Source organism: Tursiops truncatus, chromosome 13 (genome assembly GCF_011762595.2).
Source record: "Tursiops truncatus isolate mTurTru1 chromosome 13, mTurTru1.mat.Y, whole genome shotgun sequence".
NCBI classification, from domain to species: domain Eukaryota; kingdom Metazoa; phylum Chordata; class Mammalia; order Artiodactyla; family Delphinidae; genus Tursiops; species Tursiops truncatus.
In genome coordinates, this window is record NC_047046.1 from 19,382,970 (window position 1) to 19,409,976 (window position 27,007).

Genomic DNA, 27,007 nt, shown 5'->3' on the forward strand with positions numbered 1-27,007 from the left:
TCCATAACAAAGCCTGGTGGGGATTTTCAAATGCATTGGTTTGTAAGTTAGTTGGGAACAAGTGACATATTTTTTTAGTATTGAAGTATTGCAATCATGAGCATGCTGTGTTTCTTCATATATCTATGGCTTTCATAAATATATTTTATTTTTATTATAAATTAATACCTTATAATAATACAAAATATTTATTTTATTGTATATTTTATTATTGTTTTCCATATATGTCTTGAGCTTTTCTGTTAGATTTATTTCTAGGAATCTTGTAGTTTCTATGGCTCTTATAAATAGAATATTTTTGTACACTTCTATTAATTATAGTGGTACATGGGGATATACTTTGCTTATAATTGTGTTATAGTTTTCTCTTATATATTTAGAGGTTATTTTTTTAGGTGCATTTAAGTTTATTATTGTTTTGTTTCCTTGGCACATTGTACATTGTTCTTTTCTAATTGTTGTATGGTGTCCCTTTTTTCTCTGTGAATTATTTTTGCCTTATTTTATTTTGTGCGATTTCTTTTAGTTTGCCCACAAGACCTTTTTTATCTCTTTGTTTTTAACCTTTCTCTGTGTGTATGTCCCTTAAACAGATGGATAATTTTTAATGCCAAATTTTAGTCTCTTACTTTTCATTGGAGAATTTAGTTCATTTACATTTATATAATGACTGATATATTTGAAATTATTTCTATTCTTTTGTGTTTAATTTTGTTGGTTTATTGCCCCCTTTCTTTGCTTCTTCCTTTATTCCTTTCCTGCTTTGGGGTAGATTGATAATGTCTCCTATGATCTCTTTTGTTCTATTAGATGCTATCAGTTCCTTCATATAAATGAAACAAGTGAGGCTCAAAAGGTAAAGCACATCGCCCAAGATCATATAGGTTTTTAGTGGCCTACGTGAATTCGAAGTGAGGTCTATCCATATATTATTTGAAAACCTGTATTTTTTAAAATTAAATCTAACACCATGCTGCTTAAAAAGTGATTAAGGTTTAGTTAACTAGAATTATCCTTTTCTGGACCATCTTTTTTCCTAACGTTATCAGGCAATCCAGATCTGCCATTAATTTGCTGTGCAACCTTCAGCTACATAATGTTCTCTCTCTAAGCCTCAATTTCCCCATCTGTAAAGTGGCTTGATTACCCCTAATAACATTTTTAGATCATTTGTTAAAAGTGCTTAGAGAGTTCTTTGATGACAGACATTGAACTACTGCCCCAAACAATTTACCCTTAATGATAAATGGTGAAACAATCCAGGTTGGAACAGAGTTTCCCACAACAACACTAAACATCATTTAGTTTTATTGGTTAATTATTCACCAGCTTGATCTAAATTTGAATCTTTGTGCTGCAAAATGTCAACTTGCAGAATGACATTTATTTCCCATTAACCTAATGAGTTTTGGGGTGTTTTTTCCCCCTCCTCTTGCGTAGCAATTTATTATGAAGGGGAGGGTGACTTGGTCTGAGGTTTTGTTGTGAGTTTGTTTGCGGTGATCCCTCTGGAAAGGCGATGGTGCCAGCACTTTCAGGGTCTTTCTGGCAGCAAGGATGGGGTCATCCTGAATGTCCCTGATGCTGACCTGCCCCACAGGAGAATTAAAGGCTCCTTAGGATGTGTGCAGAGCATGAGCAGATACAAAAATGAGGAAGGTGCAAAAGCATGTTGCTTGAGTGTAGTCACGGCAAAGAATCCGGGCTCTCGAGTTAAGATGTCCCGGCTCACGTTTCACCAGGCACTCTGGTGCAGTGGTTAGAGACTTGAATTCTAATACTGAGCTGCCTGGGTTCCAGTCCCTGGGTAGCCACTTAGGAGCAGTGTGGCCTTGAGCTGATCACTCACCCTCTCTGTTTTATCGGTTGTGCCTCCATTTCCCTATGACAGTACATACTGAAGAGCTCCACACAGCTCACAAGACGTGAGCTGGCCCCAGGGAACTTCTCTCATTCTGTGACTTGCCCCATCCCTGTGTTTTATACCCTCATGCTAATCACCCAGAACCGCATATTCAAGATGGTTTCTCAGCTGTGTCCCTTCCTGCACCTCACCTAACTAGCTCCTGCTTACTTGAGACTGTGTCTGGTCCCATCCCAGCCTTGGATGGGATGCTCCTCTGTGCCTTCATAACACCCTTTTTTTTTTTTTTAATTGAAGAGCAAAACTTAACCTCTTTTATTGTATATTTTACTAAAATTACCTCTTTGCAGTCAGAAAAGTTGGGTTCATATCCTAACTCTGCCACTTAGGATTAGCTGTGTGATCTTGGGCAAACTGCTTCACTGTTGTAAGCCTCAGTTTCATCATCCATAAAATGGGAATCATAATACTTCACACCCCATAGATTCACCGTGCGGACTCCATGTGTTCATACCCGTAAAGCGTTTAGAACAGTGTCTGACACTTAGCAAACCCAAAGTGTAAGCTATTACTATTTTAATAAAGGCAATAATAATAATGGCATTTTAAAAGAGACTACCACGGGAGTAAAATGCAGTAATATGTGACAAAGGGCCTGGCACCATGCCCAGTCCTCAGCTCCTCAGCTCAGGAGGAGATATATACACACACACAACACCTCAGCATTTTAAACTTAACAAAGCAATAAATCTGAGAACTAAGAGGCTATATTCTAAGAACCAACTCATTTTTCAAAGAATTCAGAACTGGCAGTAGAATAATAACACAAAATCTACAGGAATACATTCCAGGTCATCAGACAGTACTCATAATCTTTTGTATTTGGAAAGCATTTGACAGCATACAAAGTACTTTTCGATCCATTATCACATCTGATCCTTGTCTTATCTCAACATGGAGGTTAGGGATTTTTTTTTTTTTTTTTACCTCTTCCTTTATAGACGAGGAAACTCAGGTTCTGAGAGGTGGCAAGACTCAGCTTCAGTCCCACCACCAGCAAGTGGTGAGCCAGGGTTTCAAGCCTGGGCCACCTCATTCTAAATTCCAAGTTCTTTCTAGAATATTCCAGGGTATTCTGAGCATCCAGGAATTGGTTGCACTTGGTGTGGAGGCACAGATGTCCAGGGGTGTAGAAACTGGGTTCCATGGAAGACACACCTGCACCCCATTTTCTTGAAAACTCCCCATCTGACGAGTGGTGCCAGAGGAAGGGGCTGTTAGTTTCTTTCAGAGACATTAACCCCAGTGCTTTTGAAGTAGGTGTTCTGTTCCAGGGGAGACCATGGGCTGTCAGGGTTTCATCGGGCCCCTACCTGATTCTGCACCTCCCTTGGTTTGTCCCAGCCTGTGCTGTTGGCCACTGGGGGTTGTTAACGAATCTAACTCGCCCTCCCAGCGCCAAGTCCAGGCTGCGGCTTCTTCAGGAGCCACGTGACTACTGTCTTGGAGGACAGGATCCTGGGGGAGGAACCTCTGGGCAAGGTCCCTCTGCAGAAAATGGCCTGTCTTTATACTAGCAAAAGAGACCTGCTCAAGGGACAGAAACGCTTGATTTAGACCTTCCAAAGCAGCACAGGTATTTCTAATACCATTTACTGATGTGTAACATACATGCAGGGAAGCACACCTTATCCCACCTGTACTGCTCATTGAATTTGCATCAGCTCTTAAAGCCGGCACCCAGATTAACACCACAAACAAGCCCCCTCTCCTGTATTACCCAGTCACTGCCCCTCCAGGGTAACTGCTGTCCTGACTTCTGTCAGCAGAGGGCCTCGCCTGACATGGAAGCTCTTGCAAGGTGATGGCTGTGGTACAGATCATGAGACAGAATGACTGCGTCCTTACAGGCTGTGATGACAGTCACGACAGCGGCGCAGATTTGTTGTGCCTTTACTACGAGTCATGCTGTGGGCTAAGCACCTGTTCAGTTCCCACAGCAGCCCGGTGTGGTTGCTGCCTTCTTTTTTTTTTTAACGTCTTTATTGGAGTATAATTGCTTTACAATGGTGTGTTAGTTTCTGCTGTATAACAAAGTGAATCAGCTATACATATGTTCCCATATCTCTTCCCTCTTGCGTCTCCCTCCCTCCCACCCTCCCTATCCCACCCCTCTAGGTGGTCACAAAGCTGATCTCCCTGTGCTATGCGGCTGCTTCCCACTAGCTAGCTATTTTACGTTTGGTAGTGTATATATGTCCATGCCACTCTCTCACTTTGTCTCAGCTTACCCTTCCCCCTCCCCGTATCCTCAAGTCCATTCTCTAGTAGGTCTGTGTCTTTATTCCCGTCTTGCCCCTACGTTCTTCATGACCATTTTTTTAGATTCCATATATATGTGTTAGCATACGGTATTTGTTTTTCTCCCTCTGACTTACTTCACTCTGTATGACAGACTCCAGGTCCATCCACCTCACTACAAATAACTCAATTTCGTTTCTTTTTATGGCTGAGTAATATTCCATTGTATATATGTGCCACATCTTCTTTATCCATTCATCTGTTGATGGACACTTAGGTTGCTTCCATGTCCTGGCTATTGTAAATAGAGCTGCAATGAACACTTTGGTACATGAATCTTTTTGAATTATGGTTTTCTCAGGGTATATGCCCAGTAGTGGGATTGCTGGGTCGTATGGTAGTTCTATTTTTGTTTTTTTGAGGAACCTCCATACTGTTCTCCGTAGTGGCTGTATCAATTTACATTCCCACCAACAGTGCAAGAGGGTTCCCTTTTCTCCACACCCTCTCCAGCATTTATTGTTTGTAGATTTTTTGATGATGGCCATTCTGACTGGTGTGAGATGATATCTCATTGTAGTTTTGATTTGCATTTCTCTAATGATTAATGATGTTGAGGATTCTTTCATGTGTTTGTTCGCAATCTGTATATCTTCTTTGGAGAAATGTCTATTTAGGTCTTCTGCCCATTTTTGGATTGGGTTGTTTGTTTTTTTGATATTGAGCTGCATGAGTTGCTTGTAAATTTTGGAGATTAATCCTTTGTCAGCTGCTTCATTTGCAAATATTTTCTCCCATTCTGAGGGTTGTCTTTTGGTCTTGTTTATGGTTTCCTTCGCTGTGCAAAAGCTTTTAAGTTTCATTAGGGCCCATTTGTTTATTTTTGTTTTTATTTCCATTTCTCTAGGAGGTGGGTCAAAAAGGATCTTGCTGTGATTTATGTCATAGAGTGTTCTGCCTATGTTTTCCTCTAAGAGTTTGATACTGTCTGGCCTTACATTTAGGTCTCTAATCCATTGTGAGTTTATTTTTGTGTATGGTATTAGGGAGTGTTCTAGTTTCATTCTTTTACATGTAGCTGTCCAGTTTTCCCAGCACCACTTATTGAAGAGGCTGTCTCTTCTCCACTGTATATTCTTGCCTCCTTTATCAAAGATAATGCTGCCATTCTTGTTTTGCCAACGAGGAGACTGAGCCTTGGGGAGGAGAAAGGTCTTGTCCAAGGTCACACAGTGTGAGTGGTGGAGGCACGATTTGAACTCAGGGAGCCAGGTTCCAGAGAACTTGGACCCTGGCCACTACTTTGTCATCTTAGCTCACGAGAGCCTTCCCTTGGCTTCCAGATCGGCCATCGGGACTTTGATGTGGAGAAGCGTCTTCGGAGGGACCTCAGAAGGACTCATGCACTATTGTCAGACGTGCAGCTCCTGCTGGGGACCATGGAGGACAGCAAGACATCAGTCAGCAAGGAGGAGCTGGAGAAAGTGCAAAGCCAGGTAGGTGTCACGGAGTCCTCTCAGAACCCCATGGGGAGGATGCTGCGGCCAGCAGGGGGAGGATGCTGCGGCCAGCAGGGGGAGAATGGTTCTCCCACCCAGATGGGCGTGGCCACAGCCCGGATGTCTGACTTTCACAGACCTGGGGGGAGGTGGAGGGCATTGCGGGGCTGGATGGGTCACATGGATATGGTAGATGAGGAAGGGGGTTTATAAATGACTTCGGAGTACTGTTCCCTTCTTTAGGGCTGAGGCAGAGTGAGTTTGAGTCCTTGGGCAGATCAGGGCCCTGGTGCAGAATGGCTGAGTGCAGCACACCTGCGTGCCTGTGTGCGTGTGTGCGTGCGTGGTGACCAGCGGGGCTGGATATGAAACAGATAGTGCTGATAGTGCAGATCCTACATGAGGATCAGCATCTCCATTGACGAGAGAGGTGACTCACCCAGGGTCCCACAGCTAGAAGGTGGCAGAGTCGGGATTCAAACCCAGGTCTTCAGGCCCCACCATCCCTGGCTGCCTCAGAGAAGAACGGGAGGCGGATGAGAGGTGAGGCCAGGAGGGAGCTGAGCACCTCAGGAGACATGATGGGCTCAGACCGTCCTGGTTTAGTGCTAAAAGTCCCATGTCCCGGGCAAGCCCTCAGCCCCAGGGACACCAGGACAGTTGGTCACTCATGTCATGGCCATGTCAGAACATTAGAATCACTTGTGCTTGAATGTGTCCCGTCCCTCAGTTCTCGTGGTACCCCTGGGGGAGAGCAAATGATATTGTGCCCATTTAACAGATGGGAAAGTTCTGTCCACAGGTGGGAAGCAATGCAACCAAGGTAACACGGCAGGTAGGTGGCAGGGTTGGGATTCAAATCCAGGGCTCGTGATTCTAACTGCAGAATCTGGGAGCTCTTTTGCCTTACCCTGCGTCTTCCTGTCTGTCTGACCGACCAGGTGGATGGAGAACCCTGAGCCTCCTCTGTCAGGCAGTCAGGATGTCTGAGCACTCAGCCACCACTCAGGCATCTTGGGTTCATGCGGCCCCCTTGGCAGGAGGCCCTGTATTCTGCCTGTCTTTCATCAAAATATTCCTGATGCCATCCAAGTCCCCCTCTCTCCGTAGGTGAATGTTCTTGAAAAGGAACCACAGTGGTTTTGTTTGTTCCTCTTTTCATTTTTCTTTTTTTATTATTCATGAGAAATCTCCCTCTGCAGGGTTAAAGTGTGTGTTCTTGGAAAATAGTGGTATTTAGTGAAGGCGCCTTGAGCTGAATCAAAGAGCTTCATTCTTTTGAAAGTCCTTCTTCCCCATCTCTGCATCCGGTTCCTATCAAAGAGAATTCACAGCCTTGGCTTTCTGTTGCTGTTGTCATGGAAATTGTTACAAGGATGGGATCGTGTGGACCAGAGGTCAGGGTACGGTTGCTTTGGCTCCCAGCGCACGTGTCCCGCCTGCCAGAGTCAGAGCTAATCAAATAAAGTAGCGATGACATTGGGCATTGCTGTCTCTCCTCTCCCATGTACGGTATTTGTCCTTTACCTGAAGCCTCCAGGGACAGAGGCAGGGAGAGCAGCCAGGAGGGGGGAAGGGAGAGGGAGCTAACTTTGCTGCTGGCTGTGTCTTCATTGCTGGGTATGGTGCTGGACTATTCCATTCATTCCTTCATTCAGTATTTATGCAGCACCTACTGAGTGTCAGGCGATGTGCTAGGTCTAAGTATATTACGGTTAGTAAGACAGGCATGGTCCTCTCCCTTTGAAACTGACGTCTGCTGGAAAAGAGGACAAGCAAACAATGATACAAATAAACAGAAATATCCCACACCTTAATTCAGGTAGTAAAGGAAATAAGTGGGGTTATTATAAATAATAAAGGGAATAGGGAATTGCAAGGGGTCTCGTTTAGCTTGGGTGATCAGCTAAACTCCCCTGGGAGAAGGAGAAGCAGGCAGAGACCAGAACGTGCGGGGCCTGGGAGGTTTGGATTTTATTCCCGGGGTGATGAGAAGCCGTCGGGACGTTTTGAGCAGAGCGTGACATAATCGGATTCAGAGGATCACTCCTCTGTGTGGGGAAGGGATTGAGGAGGGATGAGTGCATGCCGTTAGGAGGCTAGATACCCCTCTAGGCTGGAGGAGAGGGTCTCCTGGGTTAAATGGTTGTGGGGATGGTGAGAGGAGGCAAAGTGGGGGCTGGCTTGGAGCTGACAGGACTGCTAGCTGGTCGGTGTGGCGGCTGGAAGTGCGTGACTTAGATCATCCTCACCAGAACCCTAGGAGGCGGCCATTGCTATTTTTGACCCATTTTACTAATAAGGAAACAGGCTCTGAGAGGTTGAGTAATTTACCCAACAGCACACAGCAGCGTATGTCTTAATGCCGCCAGCGCTGCCAGTTCTGTACCCACGATGTTAACATTTTTCAACCACCTACTATGTATCGGGCTTTTCCTTGGAATTCTTGGGGTCCCCAAACTTGGCTGCACATCCGATAACTTAAGTACTGTTTAAAAATCACAGATTTACAGGCCCCCCTCCTCGTTTTTTCTTCCCATTGAGGCCCAGGATCTACATTTTTTTTAATTAATTAATTTAATTTTGGCTGCGTTGGGTCTTCATGGCTGCGTGTGGGCTTTCTCTAGTTGTGGCGAGCAGGGGCTACTCTTCGTTGCGGTGCATGGGCTTCTCATTGCGGTGGCTTCTCTTGTTGCGGAGCGCGGGTTTCAATAGTTATGGCACGTGGGCTCCGTAGTTGCGGCTTGCAGGCTCTAGAGCACAGGCTCATTAGCTGTAGCGCACGGGCTTAGTTGCTCCGCAGCATGTGGGATCTTCCCAGACCAGGGCTTGAACCCGTGTTCCCTGCATCAGCAGGCGAATTCTTAACCACTGCGCCACCAGGGAAAACCCAGGACCTACATTTTCAACAGTCGCATGAGGGGATTCCAGTGCTGGTCTTAGGACCACCATCTGGGAATCATGGGCCTCGTTTACCCCTCAAAACACACTTTCAAGTTCCATGGCATAGGCCCATTTTGCAGATGAGAAAACTGATGGTGAGGTTATATTAGTATGACAGAGCCTAGTTCAACCAGTTTTACAATTCATTAAATATTGAGTCAGGAGAACTGGATCCTGCACTTGCTAATGTCGTGACCTTCGCCGTGTGACAGGACCTCCGTGAGCCCTTGTCCCGAAGCGGAGCGTCGTCATCGCCTCGTGTCCCAGGCGCCTGTGGGGGTCGGGGGCGATGAGGTCTAGCCCCCAAAGGCTTGAGAAGTTTGAACACCCTCTGCAGCCTCTACAGCTCGCTAATCGTGGTGCTGGGTGACCTAGAGAAAGGTTTTCTCTCTGAGGGCAAAGATGAGGGAATGCGTTTGAAAGCACCTGTTAGTGAACTGTGTGCGTTCAGCAGATCCTGATAAGGTGTCCACTCGGGACAAATTCGAGGCCAGGCTGCGGGGATAAGGAAGAACCCTTCCCGAGAGGGGCTCCCAGTCTAGGCAAGAGGCCGACCTAGGAGCAGACTGTGGCCAGCAGGGTGATGAGATCTTTCCTGGGGGAATGTTGGGGTTTAGGTGAAGGGGATGCCCTTGATTTAGCTGTGGGAGAGGAGCTGGTGGCTTCAGCTGTCTGCTTACAGGTGGGAACGAACGGCTGGCTGGGTGAGATGGACATGGGCATTGTGGGAGGGAGCACCAGGGCGGGGGCGGGAGGAGACAGGGAGCATCTAACGCTTGGCCTAGTGTGGCTGGTGTGCAGCGTTCCCCGAGGAAGGGCAGGGAGGGTAATGTCGGTCAGCGAGGCTAGAGTCAGCTCATGAACGGTTTAGTGAGCCCAACTAAGGAGTTTGGGTTTTATCCCAAAGGTGATAGGGAGCCATAGAGAGCTACAGAGCAGGGAAGGGCACGGTCAGAAGTGCTTGTAAAAAAAAAACATCAGGGGCTCCCCTGGTGGCGCAGTGGTTGAGAGTCTGCCTGCCGGTGCAGGGGACACGGGTTCATGCCCCGGTCCGGGAAGATCCCACATGCCGCGGAGCGGCTGGGCCCGTGAGCCATGGCCGCTGAGCCTGCGTGTCCGGAGCCTGTGCTCCGCAACGGGAGAGGCCACGACAGTGAGAGGCCCGCATACCGCAAAACAAACAAAAAAACCCAGCAGGATTCTAGGCCCAACTGAAGCAGTGATGTGTGGCATGCCGGGCTCAAGCAGAGGCATGGGAGGGTCCCCCCAGGCAGAGCATCTCCCAGAGCCCCTGCCTTCCTCCTGGGTGGACAGGCATTCCCCTCTGCCCATTGCCCTACCGTCTAGAATCCCAACAAGATTATTTGGCCCGTTCTGCCCAGTTTCCCTCCATTGGGAGACTTGGCTCCGTCTCAGCTAACACCTGAGGCTAAAGACTATGGGATAAAACATGGAAGACTCCTGGAGGAAAGACACACACCTTGTGAGTTCAGATCCTGCCTCTGCTACTTAATTAGTTGTACGATTCTGAGCAAGTCACCCTGCCTTTCAGAGGCTCCTTTTTCTTACCTAAAAAAAAAGAGCCTGATATTCTCAGCTATTGGGCTGGTATAAAGAACCCTAGACCCTGGATTCAAAGGAATTCTCTAAATTGAAAACTACAAGGCAATGATTTTTAAATGTAGAGCTGGCCCCTGCGTCCCACCCCCCGGAGTCAGCTGGTGGAAGACTTTGGGTCCTGGGCCCAGGATTTCACAAGACCTCGTGGACAGGTAGACGAGGCCATGTGTGGGGTGGGTCTAATGACACCTGTTCTTCAGGAGCAAGTACTAATTAATTCCCGTGGAATGCTTCCACTGGAAACAGACTAATCTGGAGACAGAAGCAAGATATATCATTGAGATAATCGCTGTGCATAAATAACATCTGTGAGCAGCAGATGCCTGCACCTGGCTCCCAGGAGAAAGTGGAAGGTTGTGTCTGCTCCCGGGCAGTGACGGCTTTTTGTTTAAATTTGATTCACGCCTTGACCTTTGCCTCCTCCCAAAAGGAACTATGTTATTTGCTTTTTTTGTTTTGTTTTGTTAAATGGAGAAGAGTTTGCACTGAGCTCTTCAGTTGTTTACTTAATTCATGCCAGGGGGCCGTGTTCCCCCTTCCTCCTGAGGACAGAGCCGTTGCTGAGTCTCGGCCATTGTCCCCCTGAAGAACTCTGGGATCTAGCCCCTCCTCGCTCCTCCCCTCTCATCACACACCACCTGCACCTCTCATTTGGAACTCTCTCAGGTCTGCTGGCCTTGGTCTTGTCCGAGCAATCTTTCTGCCCCCTGATCTTTGGAGAGAGATTTTTAAAATATAAATACAGTCATGGTTCTTTGCATTCGGGATCCACTAGCGGCTCCCCATTGCCCTCAGAGTACAGTCCACGAGCCTCAACGTGACCTTTAAAGATGCACAGTCCAGCTCCTACCTTCCCGTCACCTCTGACCAGCAGCTTAGACCGTCTTGGGGTCCCCACACCAAGCCATGCCTTCTGCCGGACACTCGCTTCTCCCGCTGAAACCTCTTTGCCTGACGGGCATCTAGTCATCCTCCGAACTTGGGTTTGGGCCTCGTCTCTAGGAGCCATCTCTGACCTCCAGGGTCTGGGGGAGGGGCCCAGCTCCTTTCTCTCACGAGCTCCTGGGCTTCCCCCAGGACAGTCCAGATCATTCTGTCACAGTTACCTCTTTGCTTGAGCCACAGAAAGGTGAGAAGAAATTGAGGTGGGACTGGAACCTGCAGAGTCTGACTTCAACCCCTGGCAGTATGATAACCAGCACCCCGAACTACCAGTTTACCTCCTGTTGGCCTGCTGCCCACTCTGGGCTCTCCCAGCCCGTCTGGAAGCCCCAGTGTTCCTGTAGGCCCCTCCACTGGGGGATTCCAGCTCGGCTTCCGTGTCCCTCAGGTGGGCCGTTAGGCCTGGTGCATATTCACACAGTGAACCCCCAGTGGTCCCTGCTAGCGCGCAGACGACTGAGGATCCCCAGTGCCCTTAATCAGGATGGTGGTCACCAGGTGTCACCCGCGCTTCCATGAGACGTTGAAGGTAACCAGCAAGCTCTGGGAGGACGATCCTGACAGGAGTCTTTCGTGTGAGCGAGCGCTTAGGGAACACTTCTCTCCAGCCCGGAACCACAGAACAGGTGGCCTGGATGTTTTATTTGAAGAGACTTTTCTAACAAAAGATTGTGTTGGAGTGAATTGATTCAATATTAACGTAACCTCCTGTCAGAGGAGATAAAGTCCAAATTGTAATTGGTTAAAAACATGATTATCAGGAGCCTGTTCACCCCACAAACGCTGACATTTCCAAGGCTGTGATGAATGATGTGGGGAAAGGCTGCTTTCGTTGCAGACGGGGAGCACCGTCTATGCGTCTCTCCCAGAGGGCCTGGTACTATTTAGCTGTGGAGTGCCAGGCCCCCAGAGCAGCCTGGCCACCCACCAGGGTAGTCATAACCACGGGAACATGGATGGCAAGCATCCGTGGCCTACACCGTGCCCGGCACAGGGCCAAGCACTTAGAGGTCATGACCGAATGTGATGCCCCCAGCCCACTTGAATGCAGTGAGCTCCATGAGTAGAGGGGCCTTTCCTCTCTGGGGCCAGAGTGCAGAAGCGTGTCTGCACACAGCAGTGCTCTGTGCGCGAATAGGGCCCCATGGGCTGGGGTGAGTCTCCCTAGGAGGCAGCTGGTATTAGGCCCATTTTATGTGGGAGGAAGCTCAGCGTGTGAGAATCCTGCCCAAAGTCACAGAGTTTGGGGGGCAACTGGGATGTATTTTAAATAATGTGCTTTGAAAGAATTTCAAATTTACCAAAAAATGACAAAAATAATTCAAAGGACTTCTCTGGATCCTTCACCCAGAGCCCTCACTTTTTAACATTTTGCCACATTTGCTTTATCATTTTCTCACTAAATCACGTTCTCTGAATTATTTGAAAACAAGTTACAGACATGAGGTCCCTTTACCCTAATCAAAATCGGAAATTTTAACATTGATAAAATACTGTTTTCTAATGCAGGGGTTCGTGAACTATGGCTCACAGGCCAAATCCAGCCCAGGCTGCCCGTTTTTTCTTTGTTGTCTTGTTTTTGTTTTTCTTATTACAGCCTGAGAACTAAGAATGGTTTTCGTTTTCAAACGGCTACATTTACAGTTAGATAAGTACCTGCACGTATACTTCAGTTTCGCCTCTCGGCCTGCACGGCCTAAAATATTGTCTGGCTTGTCCTTGAAGGAGAAGTTTGCTGACCCCTGACCTTATCTGCTGACTATTCCAATTCTGCCTGTTGTTTTACTGATGTTCTTTGTAACAGTTTTTCTCCCTGTTCAGGATCCAACCTAGAACGTGTTAACAGCCTGTGCTCAGTTTCGTGATACCGTCCATAGAGCCTCAGTCTGGCTTTGTATTTTATGACGCTGGCATTTTGGGAGAGTTCAGGCCAGCTGTGTGCTGGAAGGTTCCTCCATCTGGGTGCCCTGGAATCTGAAGCTACGTGTTTTTCACTTCAGAGCCATTTGGATTTGTGTGGGTCTGAGCGTGTTCCCGGGACACGGGACTTCTGATTTTAAAACCAAAAAAGTCCCAGGCAAACGGGTGAGCTGGTCACCGTAGAGCCAGCGCCTCAAGCCCTAAGTAGTTTGGGCCTCTCCGTAAGACCTGTTGTCGAAAGGTACCCGTAGGCTTAGGGGAGAAGCCAGTGAACCAGATGCGCATTTAAAAGCTGTTCCTCGGTCACTCATCCGCTCATGTTACCCCTTGGCTGAGTTCCCGCCCTCCACCTGTTCTCGCGTTGTGTCTCGTTTTCTTTGTTCCATTGATATAGACGAGACCTGCTGATGTTACCGTATGTCGCAGCTGCTTCATTCTCCTTGCTGGTGTATGAGACTGTATCACAGTTTAGCCACTTTGCTATTGACGGACAAATAAGTCATCTAGATTTTGGTTAGGAATGGAGCTGCTATGAACGTTTCCCCACGCTCTCTTACATGGGGGAGGCACATGTGTGTGCATTTCCGTAGCGTGTACCCCTGGAGGCCATCCAGCCCCTCCCCAGTGTGCACTGCCTCAAGCAGGTGGGGAGGGTGGGCGGCTTCAGAGCTTTCTTTTGTAAAGTGAGGAAGGAAGACTTAAGCTCTCCTGGTGCTTTTCAAGTATGTGTGTATTTTTGTGTGTGCAAAAGAACCCTTTTATTAAAGGGAAGTCTCATGAGAACACCCTCTGCCCTGCCCACCCGGAAGCTGGGCCTTGACTGGGTTGCCCCCGTGTAACCTGGACAGACTTCCTTCCAGCTTTACAGAAAGGGCCCTGCTCGGGGCCCCAGGGTTTGGTGAACGTGTCTGTGGTTGCTCTCCCCATCCAGCTCATCTGCTCCTACAGGCAGGGTCCTGCCCCCGCCCCTTGTCCTTCCCATGGAGCCTCTCTCTGGACACCTGCTGGCATTGGGGTCAGAGATCTGTGCTCGGGAGGAGCCGGGGGCGGCCAGGCAGCGGGTGGCCTCCGAGGGGCATTCGGGGCTCCTGCGAGCCGCCGTGGGTGGTGGGCAACTCAGGCTGCAGACGTGGGCAGCCCCGCTGACAGGGGCCGGCTCAGTGATGCGCTGAGCTGCCCTCGCGGCCTTGCCTCAGCACGTGGGTGTGGCGTCCCTACTGTGTGGGCCCCCAGAGGTGAGCAAGACCCAGTGGCCCTCCAGAGCCCGCTGTCCAGCGGGAAGACAGACGTGGAGGCCCTCAGACGTTGTACTGATTATTTAGAGGAGAGCTGGAATATAATTTTAAAAGGAGGGGGCTGTGAATAGGATGAGGGCAGGGAGAACCTTTTTTGAGTATTTTTTTCTGCTTTTCCAGGTGTTTTGTTTTTTTTTTTTTCTTTCTCTCTTTGGAGAGCACCTGTGTGTTACAAATCCATTGTCACCAGAGGGAAGTCAGGAAGGAAATTCTTGAAGCCTGTTCTATCATGTAGGACCTGTGCCGTCCTTAGATCCTATGATACAAAATTAGAAAGGACTCCTAAACCCTCAAAGAAACAGACTTAAAACAAGTAAAAGGAGACCTGCTTTACTCAGCAGGTGGTAAGCACATGCCACAGGGCTTACAAGGAAAAGCCGTGCGTTTAAGAGACCTCAGTTCGTGTCCTGGCTCCGGTCACCGTTTAATAGCTGTGTGACCTTGACAAATTAACTGACCTCTCTGAGCCTCCGTTTCCTCATCGATAAAATGAAGATGAAACTGTGTACTTCATAGACGCGGTACATGTTGCAAGTGAACAGACACGTGGTCAGCATCCACAGAAAGCAGTTATTCTTCCACTGCTCATCATGATGATTGTTGCTCTGAAGATGAAGATGATAGAAACGGTAAATCCTCAGAAGGCATTTCAGTGCATCCATAAGCGACGGTTGTCTAGCACAACGTAAGGAAAATCATGGAATGTTTAGTATATGCCCAAATAGTTGGCGATCAAGGACACAGAGAGGAATCACCATATGGTCTGAGGCATTTTCCCTTGAGGCCACTGTCATCAAGCTTCTGAGTTGGAGAGACCATTGGTGGGCCTGACCTGACATTTTTAATATGTTGCATTTACTAAATTTGTTCCCTATCTGGGCTGTCTGTAGTTTGAGATATTGGTGATTCCCTTCAGGGAAAGCCTTCCTACTGAAGGTTGACTCTTCCAAGTGCACTGATGGGATGTCGAGGCCTGGGATGTGTTGAGATCAGCCTGCCAAAGCCACCATTTCTTAGAGCACTTCCCCGTGGCGTTTGCAATGTGGTATTTTTAAATCTTCGGAGTTGTTCAATCAGACCCAGAAATCCAGGTTCTAACCGCTCTGCTGAAATATCAGAATTTTCCCTCTTTCCCCACCTCATTCCGTGTGTCGAGCCTACTCATCTCGTAGCTTAATAAGTCCAGAGCAAACATTTTACCCAGGTATTTAAAGCGGGCAGATGGCATTGCATAGGAGAGTAATGCTATTCATTGGTTTGTAGTTGCTGTCTGTGTGCTGGGAATCTCAATCGCCCTCCCACTGAATGAGAGAGGGTGGGTGCTGGGGAGAGAACGCCTGAGATGAATTCAGCAATAGAAAAAGACTGTGTGCAGAGGGGGCTGGTGGTGGCCCAGAAACAGCCTGGGTTTAGTGTCTCATGGACTTGACTCTGACCTTGGGCAGGTCACTCCCCTGCCCAGGCTGATTCCTCCCTTGCAGGGCTGTTGTGGGCTATGGTCATAATAAGCATCAAGGCCTATACCGTGCCTGATACGGTTGGTGCTGAAGAAGTCCATTCCTCCTTCTGCTCCCCATTGAACAGTCCAGAAGGGGGACTGTTTATCCCCCTCTGAGGAGGGATCCATACACAGAATAGCTAAACAGATGTTTGTTATTCTGTCACAGGGTTTTGGAGGGAGATTTGATCCAGCCTGTGACGGAAGAGCATCAGCAAGCACCCTCACCGCAGTTCTGACTGTTTACTCTGTGGCTGACCCTGTGTGTGTATCAGCTCGTCTCACTTGTTCACTCAGCCTGTATCTGGGTTCTGGGTAACAGCAACCCAGCTCAAATTTGCTCAAGCAGAAAAAGGGACGTTATTGGCCAAAAGTTCTGAGGCTGTGATTGCCTTCAGGCTTGGCTGGATCTAGGTGCTCCAACCATGTCATCAAGAATGTGTCTCTTGCCTCAAGGACCTTGATGTCACCTTGTATTCTTAGGCAATCTCTTCCTTCTTGGTGGCAGGAGGGCCCCCAGACACTCCAAGCTTATATCTTGCATCAGAAAGAGCCAATCTTGTGTCCGTAGTCACAGACAAAATCCTGGTGTCAGTCGTGCTGTTGTCCCACGACCAACTACTATGGCCAGCAGGAGGTGGTGCTCTGCCTGGCTAGGCTGAGTTGCATGCATCTTCTCTGGGCTTCAGGGAGGAGGGTTGGCCCCATCGTGGACATTTGGGGGGTGGACATTCTTTGCAGAGAAGATAGGATGCTGCTGTCAAAAGAAATGAGAGCAGGCGTGTGCAGTCACATCACCAGATTTTCCCTCTGGAACACGTGTGGTGGGCACTGCTGTCATGGGAGTGCAGCATAACAGCCTGGCGGCCAGGCTGCCTGGTTGCATTTGCCAGCTCTGCCCCGTAGTACCGGGGTGGCCTGAGGTAAGTCACTTCACCCCTCTACCCCTCAGTTTCCTCAACAGTAGCAACAAGAATGGCCATTGACCCTAGTTCCACATGTTGTCGTCAGGGTTAAATGAGTGGCGGCAGAGCCACGCCTGGCGCCGTGTCAGAGCGCAGGCTCCTAGCCCATGTGCACGGCAGCCCCCCGGGCCGCTGCAGCGCTTCGAGCCTGGATGCCGCTCGTCTCGTCTTGCCCCCCAGAGCTCAGGCTTTGAGGACCCTCAGTGTCCTCCCACACTGGTCCAAGAGTCAGGACCTCACCGCATGTCCCCAGGCCACATGTCCCCAGAGCTTCAACACCCCCCGTGCATGCGCAAAGGTGTCCATCTGGTAGAGGGCTCCTGGCTCAGGGGCTGGGGAGGAAATGACACCCTGCCTTTCAGCAGCCCCTGGGGAAGGGTGGCTGATCTAGTGAGTGAATGGTAGCGTGACCGGACGTGTGCGAGGGGGAGATGAGTTTCTGGCTGTTAAAGGCATTTTGGTGCTTTGTACCCACATACTTTTCAAGTTATTGTATTGATTTTGCAAGAAACAAGATACGGAAGGAAAGAAAAACGTGAACTTGTACGAAAATCAAATCAGTTGTGTCACTGAGAGCCCGTGTGGGTCCCGCCCCACGCTGGGTCTGGAGAGGGATGGAGATCCCGGGGGGCCTTTGTCTCCCCCAGCACTCCCCACCCCATGCTGTGGAGGTCTGCTTGGAACCTGGGAGGGCTTGTCCATGGGGACTGGGTGGTGACTTGGAGCTGAAAGGGGTGTGGGATCCTCATAGCCAGGCTGGCTGCCGGGGCTGGAGGTGGGACCCCAAGAACCCTTCCTGGGGAGTCGCTTGTCAGCTGGCTGCTCTCTGACTGCTCCAGCGGACCTCCTCCCGGGAAGACACTGTTAGAGCAGCGGCGGCAGCATCGCACCACTGAGGGATCTGATCTCAGCCCTGACACCATTTGCCACCTGACTTCATAAAAACGTCAAACAGCCCCAATATGGAAATAATGTGCAGTGAGTTATTCTTAACGCCACGTCAACCATAATGGAAGATCAGCCCGAGATGGCCTGTATTTCTTCCTGCTCCCTGAAGTGTAATAAATGGAAATTTTTAAAGCTCAGCATTAGGACGGCTCGCCAGCAGCAATCCCGGGCCTGCCCGGCGGAGGCCACGGGCTGGGGGATTCCTAGTGTTGCTGCAATAGCCCCAGGTCCAGCAAAAACCTGGGCCTGCTTGACTTGTGTGCCTCTGGGGTTGGCACCCTCCCTGCATACATCCCAGTCTGCCAGGAAGCCTAAAAGCCCTCCCTGGGATTGTGGTCCAGGCCCTGCCTCCCCCTGGCCCTGTGACCTTGACAGCTCACTTGGCCTCTGGTACTTTCACCTCTAACACGGGGTTAAAAGTCCCCACTTCTCAGGCTGTTAAGGGCTGAAGGAGACAAACAACAGCGACATCCACCGTTGCTTTTTTTGGCGTTTTCTCAGTGCCAGGTGCTGTGCGAAGCACGCTCACGTTGTCACTGGTTTATCCCGCACGGGTGGTAGGATGTGACCGTCCCCACTCTACAGATGAGGAAACGGAGGCGTGGTGAGTTCAGTGACTGGCTCGAGAGGCAGCCCCCCCAGGTGTGGCCCCAGTGCCCACGCTCTGGCCCCGCTCGTGGTGCACCTGGTGCTTAGCAGCTGCCACACGGGTTGCTTTCCTGCCTCTTCCCTTTGGGATGAACTCACGCGTCCCTGGAAGGCTCCGGTCACGATGTGTTTCCTCGGCGCCGCCACGTGGGTTCAGACTCCGAGTTCTGTCCGTTCTTCCTGATGTGTCTACCTCTCATTCTATAGTCCCCGCCTGGCTCAGGTCACTGTGACACGGCTTGAGTGGCTTGCAGGGTAGCACCAAGCCACTGGGCTGTCTTCTCCGCAGTTGGAATTCTCTCTTTATTTTAATCCATGTTACTCTTTCCAGAGAGTGGCTTTCCATGGGGGGCAGCGGAGCCCAGTGGTTAAGGTTTGGGCCCTGGAGTTGGAACAACCAGGCTCCTCTGCTGCCGGCCGTGTGCCTGTGAGCAAGTTGCTTCCCCTGAGTGAGCCTCAGTTTCCTCCGAGCTCAGTTGGTCCCCACGGTGGCGCCTTTCTCCTAGAGGTGTTGTGGCGCTATTGTGAAGCAAGGCAGCTAGAGCCCAGGGCCCTGGAAATGGTCCCCAGGCAACAGTAGCCGGTGTGGCCACTCACGCCCAAACCATCAGGGCCGAGATAGTCCTCTCTCCAGCCCGGTGGGAGCTAGGACTAATGCCGGCAGGCCCTCCACTGCCTGCATGCTGTCTCTGCGCTCCTTTCTGCCTGGGGATAAATCGTCCCTCTCCCTGCTTGCTCCAGGGAGACTGGGGAAAGGAAAGAGCATGTCTAGGTGTACGATCTGTAAAATGGGAATAAAAATAGAGCCTTCTTTCTCCAGAGATCCAGCGGCATCATGTTGATGAAACCCTCCTTCAGCTGAAGGGGGCGCTCAGCAGATGGGAACTGCTGTTGTCTATCGGCTCTGCCCTGTCGAGCTACTCCCAATGGCTCTCGCCTGCCTCCTGGCCCTGGGCCGAGCAACTTGGCCTGGCAGCGGGGCCCCGCCGGCCACCTCCCTTCCACTGCTAGTTATCTGACATCCTCTCCCACGCTGGCGCATCCGCTCCTGCCTGCCCATTTCTTTTGTTCCTTGCACACCGCCCTGTGCAGACCCTTCCATTTCTCTCCGCTTCCTCTCCTTCCTCTCCGACTGGAGCACCTCCGCCACCCTCTTCCTGGAAGACCACAGCAGCATCCTCTCTGGCTGCCCTGTTGCTACTCTTGTCCGCCAAAGCCCCTCGTCCCCGCAGCAGCCAGAGGGAGATCATGCCACCCTCCTCCTCGGTCCCCAGAGAGCAGCTGTGGTTCTCCTACAGACTAAAGACAAAGCTAAGCTTTGCGTCCTGGCTCATGTGATCCCCATCCGCTTCCTCAGCATCGCCTCCTCCTGGCCGCCTCTGTGTAGCTGGCCAGCTCCACTGGCTGTCTTTCTGTTCTGCAGCACCGAGTTCCTTCCTGTTCCTGTCTCAGGACCTTTGCACTTGCTGTTGCCTCCACTCAGGGCACCTTTCCACTTAAAGCTCTACCTGGCTGTCTCCTTTGCATCATTTAGGTCTTAGTTTAAATGCCTCTCCTTAGCAGGGCCTCTGACTTATGCGTGAATCCAGGGCTGGCTTTGGGCAGCCCTCCATCCCCAGCCCACCCCACCCCCCACCGCCCCCGGCCTTCCCAGAGGCCCTGGAGTCGCCTGCGGGGAAGATGAGACTGCGCCTGACTTCTCATTTCCTCTGTCGATTATGCTCTAACAACGCCAGTCACCTCCCTTGCTCCACATCATTTTTCTCAGTGTGTCTTGATCCCTTCCAGTCGCTGAGGGAAACGGGCCACCGAGCCCTCCTCCCAGGCCCAGCACGGAGCCCAGCTGCAGAAATACGCTTTCCTTGGCGCCTTGAAGATGGGGCTTTTGTGGGCTGAGGCTGCTGGCAGTGGGGTGGGGCTGGGATTAGGGTGCCGTGTGGGGAAGCTGCGGGAGGAGGCTGGGGCCTCGGTTTCCCAGCCCGCGTAAGGGGGGTATTAGCAGTGCACACCTCCCAGATCTGCCAGGAGGACTGACAGGGGATATTGGAACGAACGGCAGCCCGCCTGCTCCCCACCTCCCGTGTCGTTACTCTTCTTCTGGCATCTGGGGTGAGCTCCTGGACATTCCGAGGAAGATGTTCTCTGCCCAGTTTGGAAGATGAAAATGGTCCCAGGCGGACTCTCCCCACAGAGCCCCGCCTTGGCCAGCTGTCCTTGGGGCATCCTTTGCCCTGGCCCCCTCATTTTCCTTTCATAAATCAGTGCGCCCCCCTTCACTGGGTGGCCTCGGGGATCAGATTGCGTGCATGTCCTTTCAGTAGGGGTCGAGTTGGCTTTTCTTTTTCCCCTGTTAGCACCAGCCTTAATGTCATTTACTGTTTGGGAGGGACAGTGGCCTGGCAGTTGAGAAAGCGAGCTGGTCTGGACAATACAAGTGGTGTCTTTGCTCCTGTAGCTCTGTGACTTCAGACAAGATGCCACCCGTCTCTGAACCTCAAGTGTTTGCCTTCAGTGATTTATGAGGTGGTTTTCTGCTTGGAGATTCTAGGGTTCAGAAATCAGGGGGAAACTCAATCGCAGAACAAACTTAGGGTTCGTGCGTGAATGTGTTCTCTCCGGGGGAGAATGTCTTCTGGGGCCACACAGGTCATTGTACCTATCTCCACGGCCCCACTTTGCTAGGATAGGAGGCCTGCTGTGTACATGTGGACGGAAGGAAGAGAAAGAGAGTGAGGAGGAGAAGCTTTGAGTCAGTGGCTCTTAACCATCGAGAATCTAGTGAAAGTCATGTACCAGGAAATGCTCACACACACAATATTTTGCCTACCATTTAAAAGGGGTTCACAACTCTGGTTAAAAATATCTACTTGGCAAGTCCCCACTGAACGAACTGTGCGCACCTCCTCCAGGAAGGCTTCCCAGCCCCCATCCTGTGTTCCGGGGTCCCCATACCCTCCCCTTCCTGGTGCCCTCAGAGGCGCTGTCACTCCCGGTCCCTGCCTGTCTCCCCCACGGGAGGGCAGGGGCCACCTTGACTGTTCTGTGCAAGCCCCATGTCTGGCACTGAGGGGCGGCAGCGAATATCTGCTGAATGGAACTGGGGACTCGCTCCTGGCCCTGAATTGGGGGTGGCCTGGCTTTACTTCGTGGGGCAGTGCTAGTTCAGTTTTGAGTGGGCTCAGAACCCAGCTACCCCTACTGCAAACACCTCTGCTTCCCCCTCTGTGGGTTGATGAACACCCGTGAGGAGGGGGGCGTCGCCTGTAAAGTACTCTTCTGCCTGGGAGGGGCCGGGCTGGGCTGGAGGGGAGGGACGTTCCAGGAGACAGTGTCACAAGGCCTCTCTCCCTTTCCCCTCCCCCTCCTGCCTGGTCCAGCTGCAGCAGAGTGAAGCCAAGTGTGAGGATGCCTTGAAGACCCAGAAGGCGCTGACGGCCGACCTGGAGAACATGCACAGCGAGCTGGAGAGCATGACCCGCAGCAAGAGCCTGGTACCGGTCCCTCCCGGGGTGGGGGGCCGACTGTGTGCGCAGCATTAGAGGAGGGGCCGGGGCACTCACTGTACTGTGCTTGGAGGTACAGACATCCATTGTAGACCTACTGGGTGCTGGACGCTCCGAGAGCACAGGCAGCCTACTCAGAGCTGAGCGTTACAGAGGTGTAAGGGCACACGTGGGGGTCAGCTGGTGCTCACCTGTGCGAAGGGAGGCCAGGAGCCCTGCTGTGGACCCAGTGTGTGCTCAGCCCCATGCGGATGCTTCCAGTACGCGCCTGTTGTTCGCTCAGCACCTGACGTGGGAGCACAGCTATCTATTGTGAGCCCACACTGTGCCCACCACTGGAAGCAGCTCCCAGCCATCTATTGTAGACCTACTGTACGTACACACACACACACACACACACACACACACACACACACACACCCCACCCCCGAGAGCACTTGGTCACCATTGTTGGGCTACTTCTTCACATCCTTTCTTCTAAGAGCCAAGGGTAGTCCTGGGGGCCCACTTGGGCTCACTCCTAAGAGAGACCCAGCCATCTGTAATGGGCCTGCTGTGTGCTCAGCACTGAACAGGAACAAATGAACATATACTATGGATCTGTTATGTTGGTGAAGATTGGGTGTGGGTTTCTAAGCGCCCCGTCTGGATGTACAGGGTTGGCTCAAATTTATACGCAACATGTGAGATCCGAAGTTTAGACAGAGCTAGAGATTTATTGGCAAAAGCTTTTCTCAAGATCCCCATTGGCCCTTTTGTCCCAGATTTTATTTGTGCTAGATCAAGGGGAACTTGCCCGCAAACATCACACACATGCGCACGCAGGGATGAATGTACACACTCACATACAGAATCACCAGACACACATATAAAATAAATGGCCTCATAGGTAAGATATACATTTAACTTCAGCCATATTTATTGAGATCACTGACACACATGCACCATGCATACTTAAACTCTATGTATGTAGATTCCCAGGTAGGCTTACACGGTCATATATCCATTCACGTACACACATGCTGCATTCACGCAGTCGCAGACAGGCCCAGCACACACACACACACACAGCATTCATTGACACAGCCGTGGTCTGCCTGTGTCACTCACCTGACACACCCACAGGCAAGTCCCCCTTTGTTCTTTTTTTTAATTTCTTTTTTAATTTTTAAAAAAATTGTTTGGCTGCACGGCATGTGGGATCTTAGTTCCCCGACCAGGGATTGAACCCACGCCACCTGCGTTGGAGGCGGAGAGTCTTAACCGCTGGACCGCTAGGGAAGTCCAGCCCCGCCTTTGCTCTTTATCAGCCCCCTGTAGTCCCCCTTTACCCCCCTTTCTCTCACCCACCATCGTCCTGCCGCCGCAGGTGGACCAGCAGCTGTACCGGCTGCAGTTTGAGAGGGCGGACCTCCTGAAGCACATCGAGGAGGACCAGGATGACCTGAATGACCTCATGCAGAAGCACAAGGACCTCATTGCTCAGGTAGTGGCTGCCGCTGCAAGAAGCCTTGGTGGCCTTGGGGGGGTAGGTGGGGACAGTGAGAAGGTGCTGTTGTCGGGCCACTCCCTGGTGCTAGGACCTTGGAGGGATAAGTGCTACACAGGTAAATAGCAACTGTGAATCACACTTACTTTCATTCAGAATGGAAGTTTATTTGTTCATTTACAGAAGCAGTAGATTCATATGCCCATTATAAATAATTTAAATAATAAATACCTGTGGAAAATAGAAAGCTAGAGGCCCTCCTGTCCTCTGGAATTCTTTTCTTTGGGGAAGTCGCGTTCAACAGTTTGGTTCAGCTCATTTTTAAAGGACTTTTACTCTCCATTGCCTCATTTTAATCTGTGGACAAACCCTATGTAGAGGGTCTCAGCAGAGACTATCAGCCCAGTTTACAGATGGGGATACTGAGGTACAGAGTGGTTCTGTGGCTTGCCAAGGCTGGTATCCAGGTCTAGAATCCCAGTTACCTGACCTAGAATAGTTCTCTTCCCTCAGAATTCTGGTCCTGGTGCCGCAGCCAGCTCATTCTGTCTGGGCTCTCAAGGGTGTACAGTAAAGCGCTGGACAGTTGACCGAAGCTAAGGGCCTGTGTGGTGGGAGTGACTGGGTGCACACCGAGATGAGGGATACTGGGGAGAATGTGAGGTGCCCTTTAGAACCAGCTGTTGTCATGCTCTGTGACACGTAGACATCTGTGGGCAGGGGGAGAAGGGACTTCCAGCAAAGCCTGTGGTCTCAATGTGACATTTTTCGTCTTACCAGTCTGCTGCCGACATTGGGCAGATCCAGGAACTGCAGCTGCAGCTAGAGGAAGCCAAGAAGGAGAAGCAGAAGCTTCAAGAACAAGTACGTGCTCAGAGTCGCCGTGTTGTGGGGGAGGATCCTGGGAACTGTCATTCATTCATTCACTCAGCGTCAGTTGCATGACAGATGGATTGAGGACAATCCCAAGCAGGGGGAGACGGGGGGGAGGGGGAGAGAGGACACACACACACACTCCTACCCATGCTTGTTCAGGGTCCATAGATGCCCCACGCAGTGAGGCTCATCAGGGATTCCGTGCAGGATGTCTACCCCTGAGAAATGGCTCCAAGGAGAAGGGTCTGGTCATCCTTTGTGACATCTTCCTTTGAAGTCATGATTCCTCCAAAAACCCCTAAATTTCCCTCATTACCTAGTGGGTTGCTATCATCCATGAAATTCTCAAAGCTCTTCTAGAACCGTTGCGTGTGCCCACTTAGCGTGGCTGTCAGAGTGACCTAGTCTCCAGCAGTATCTTTGGGCACAGAGTGACAGCAAGCGGAACAAAAATGACAGCAGGAGTGGCCACTTGCTGGGTGCTTGCTGTGTACCAGGCACTGATCTCCTTCACACACAAAAATGAAGAAACAAGCCTCAAGGGAAAACACTGACTTGCCCGACACACCCAGCTAGAAAGTGGGGAGCCAGGTTTGGAACCCCGAAATATGTGCTTGGCTCCCACACCTGCTCTTGGTTGTGTTCTCGATGCTAAAGCTCACTGTCCACTGACTGGCTTGGTGTTTCATCAGGGCAGGAGGAAGAGGTAAGAGAGGCACTGAGTGGAAGGCCTGTTGGAAGCTGAAGGCACAGGAAGGGGCAGCGCCCCGTGTGGGGTCCTCAGCTGGGATCCAGCAGTTCGTGCTTGTGCACCTGAGCGGGGAAGCAGCAGCGTGGATGGGCCCGGGGCTGGGTCTTGCTGGGACCCCCGATTCTGGGACTCGGGGCTGCCACGTGGTCAGTGGCCTTCTTGGGTGTGTCCCCAGCTGCAGGTGGCCCAGATGCGCATTGAGTACCTGGAGCAGTCCACCGTGGACCGAGCCATCGTCAGCAGGCAGGAGGCGGTCATCTGTGACCTGGAGAACAAGACGGGGTTCCAGAAAGTGCAGATCAAGAGATTTGAGGTACTTGTTGGCGTGTAAATATTGCTCAGGCCTAGAGCTATGAGGGCTTTCACGTAAACTCCATCCACCTGCCCACTCATATGCCTTTGTCTGGATCTGTATCACTCATCCATCTCCTGAGTTCCCTTCCTCCATCCCTCCTTCCTGTCCCACAGGCTCCCCATTCACTCAGCCTAGTCACCTCCTCTGTCTCCATCTCCATCCACCACCACTGGTCCATCCATCATCCCCCTTTTCCATTTGTTCTTCTTCCTTTTTCTATTTTTTCTTCTCTTCCTCTATTCTTTTTTTCCCCTACAGACCTTGACCCCTCTGTCAGTCCATGTTTTTATCCATTGATCCAGTTCTGCCCATCTCCATCCACTCACTCATCCGCGTATGCACCCGACACTTGTTTTGAGCAGAAATTTATTTTGCCCCTAGTGTGTGTTAGGCTTTGTGTTGGGTGTGTGGAAGACGGATGTATTAAATAGATTCTGCTTTCCAGAAGCATAGAGCTTTGTAGGAGATGTGGCTAAGATATGTATGTAAATACGCATACTAAGGAGGAGAGGGCTGTGAGGTTTGGAGGATGGAGGTCCTTTCAGGCTGGGGAATCAGGGAGGCTTATAGGAGGAGGTGGCTTTGGTGCTGGACCTTGAAGGACAGGTAAGACTTGGATGGGCTGGGGTGGAGTTCAGTGACTGTATTTGCATTTAGCTCTGTACACCAATGGCATGGGACATTTACCGAGGAGATCACCATTGCCAAAACCTTCCACATCAGCTATTCCACATGATGTTCATCACAGCCCCATGGGGCATGCAGGATAGAATGAGAAGATGGCCCCAGAGAGGTCAGGCGAGCTATTCAAGATAAAGCCAGGTAGTGTCAGTGACGGGAGGAGATTGACTCTTGACCTTCGCTCCATCCTGGTCTCAGGTTCTAATCTCCCTGCAGCCAGGGGGCGACGGTATGTCTGAGCGATGGGAGGCTGCTCTTCTCATTCTGAAACATTTACTCCCATTTCCCTGTTGGGCTTTTGGTCTCTAAGAAGGCTGCTCTGGATGAAGACCAGAGAAAAATTCTTTGCATTGGCCCTCAGTGCTTCTCGGAATTGCTCAAGGGGTCCCTCAAGGCATAATCGTCTCTGCAGATCACCATGAAACTTTGATCTCCTATATTTTAAATGACTAAATACATAATTTGAGCTATATCACATATCATTTTTTCTTGATTCTAGCATGGTCAAGTGATAGCAGAGAAGAAAACAACTGTAGAGTAACTTTAAATGGCAGATTCTGTCTCCAAATTCGCTTTTCCCTCTGCCATCATTATTGGAATTTAGTAGAATCCCAGGTCCTTGAGATGGGGTACCTTGGGGACACAATTGGAGGACCACTCTTCTTATGACCCTCCTGTTGCCCTTTGAAACCGTTGCTAAACTCCAGTTGAAAGGGGAAAGAGGAAACAAATCATAGCTTTTCTTTTAGGCCATTATTCAGTCTCTGATCCAGAAAGGGTCTCAGAGTCCTTAGCAGGGACCTAAAATATTCATGTGGGCTGCATTTTATGTCATCACTCGAATATTTACCCATCAGAATCGATTGGTTCCAGACTTGTTGGCCAACTAATGAATTCTGCAAAACAGCC

The 27,007-nt window shown here is 50.4% G+C and overlaps 1 protein-coding gene across 1 annotated transcript in view; it reads left to right on the plus strand.

The window, feature by feature from the left end:
• The window catches only part of MYO18B (myosin XVIIIB), a 221,001-nt gene that overhangs the window by 130,754 nt on the left and 63,240 nt on the right, over positions 1-27,007 (plus strand). Inside the window, exons 33-37 of the mRNA XM_033837911.2 lie at positions 5,509-5,661; positions 21,821-21,934; positions 23,316-23,432; positions 24,216-24,299; positions 25,238-25,375. Of these exons, the coding sequence (XP_033693802.1) occupies positions 5,509-5,661; positions 21,821-21,934; positions 23,316-23,432; positions 24,216-24,299; positions 25,238-25,375 (606 nt within the window). The remainder of the gene's footprint in view (positions 1-5,508; positions 5,662-21,820; positions 21,935-23,315; positions 23,433-24,215; positions 24,300-25,237; positions 25,376-27,007) is intronic.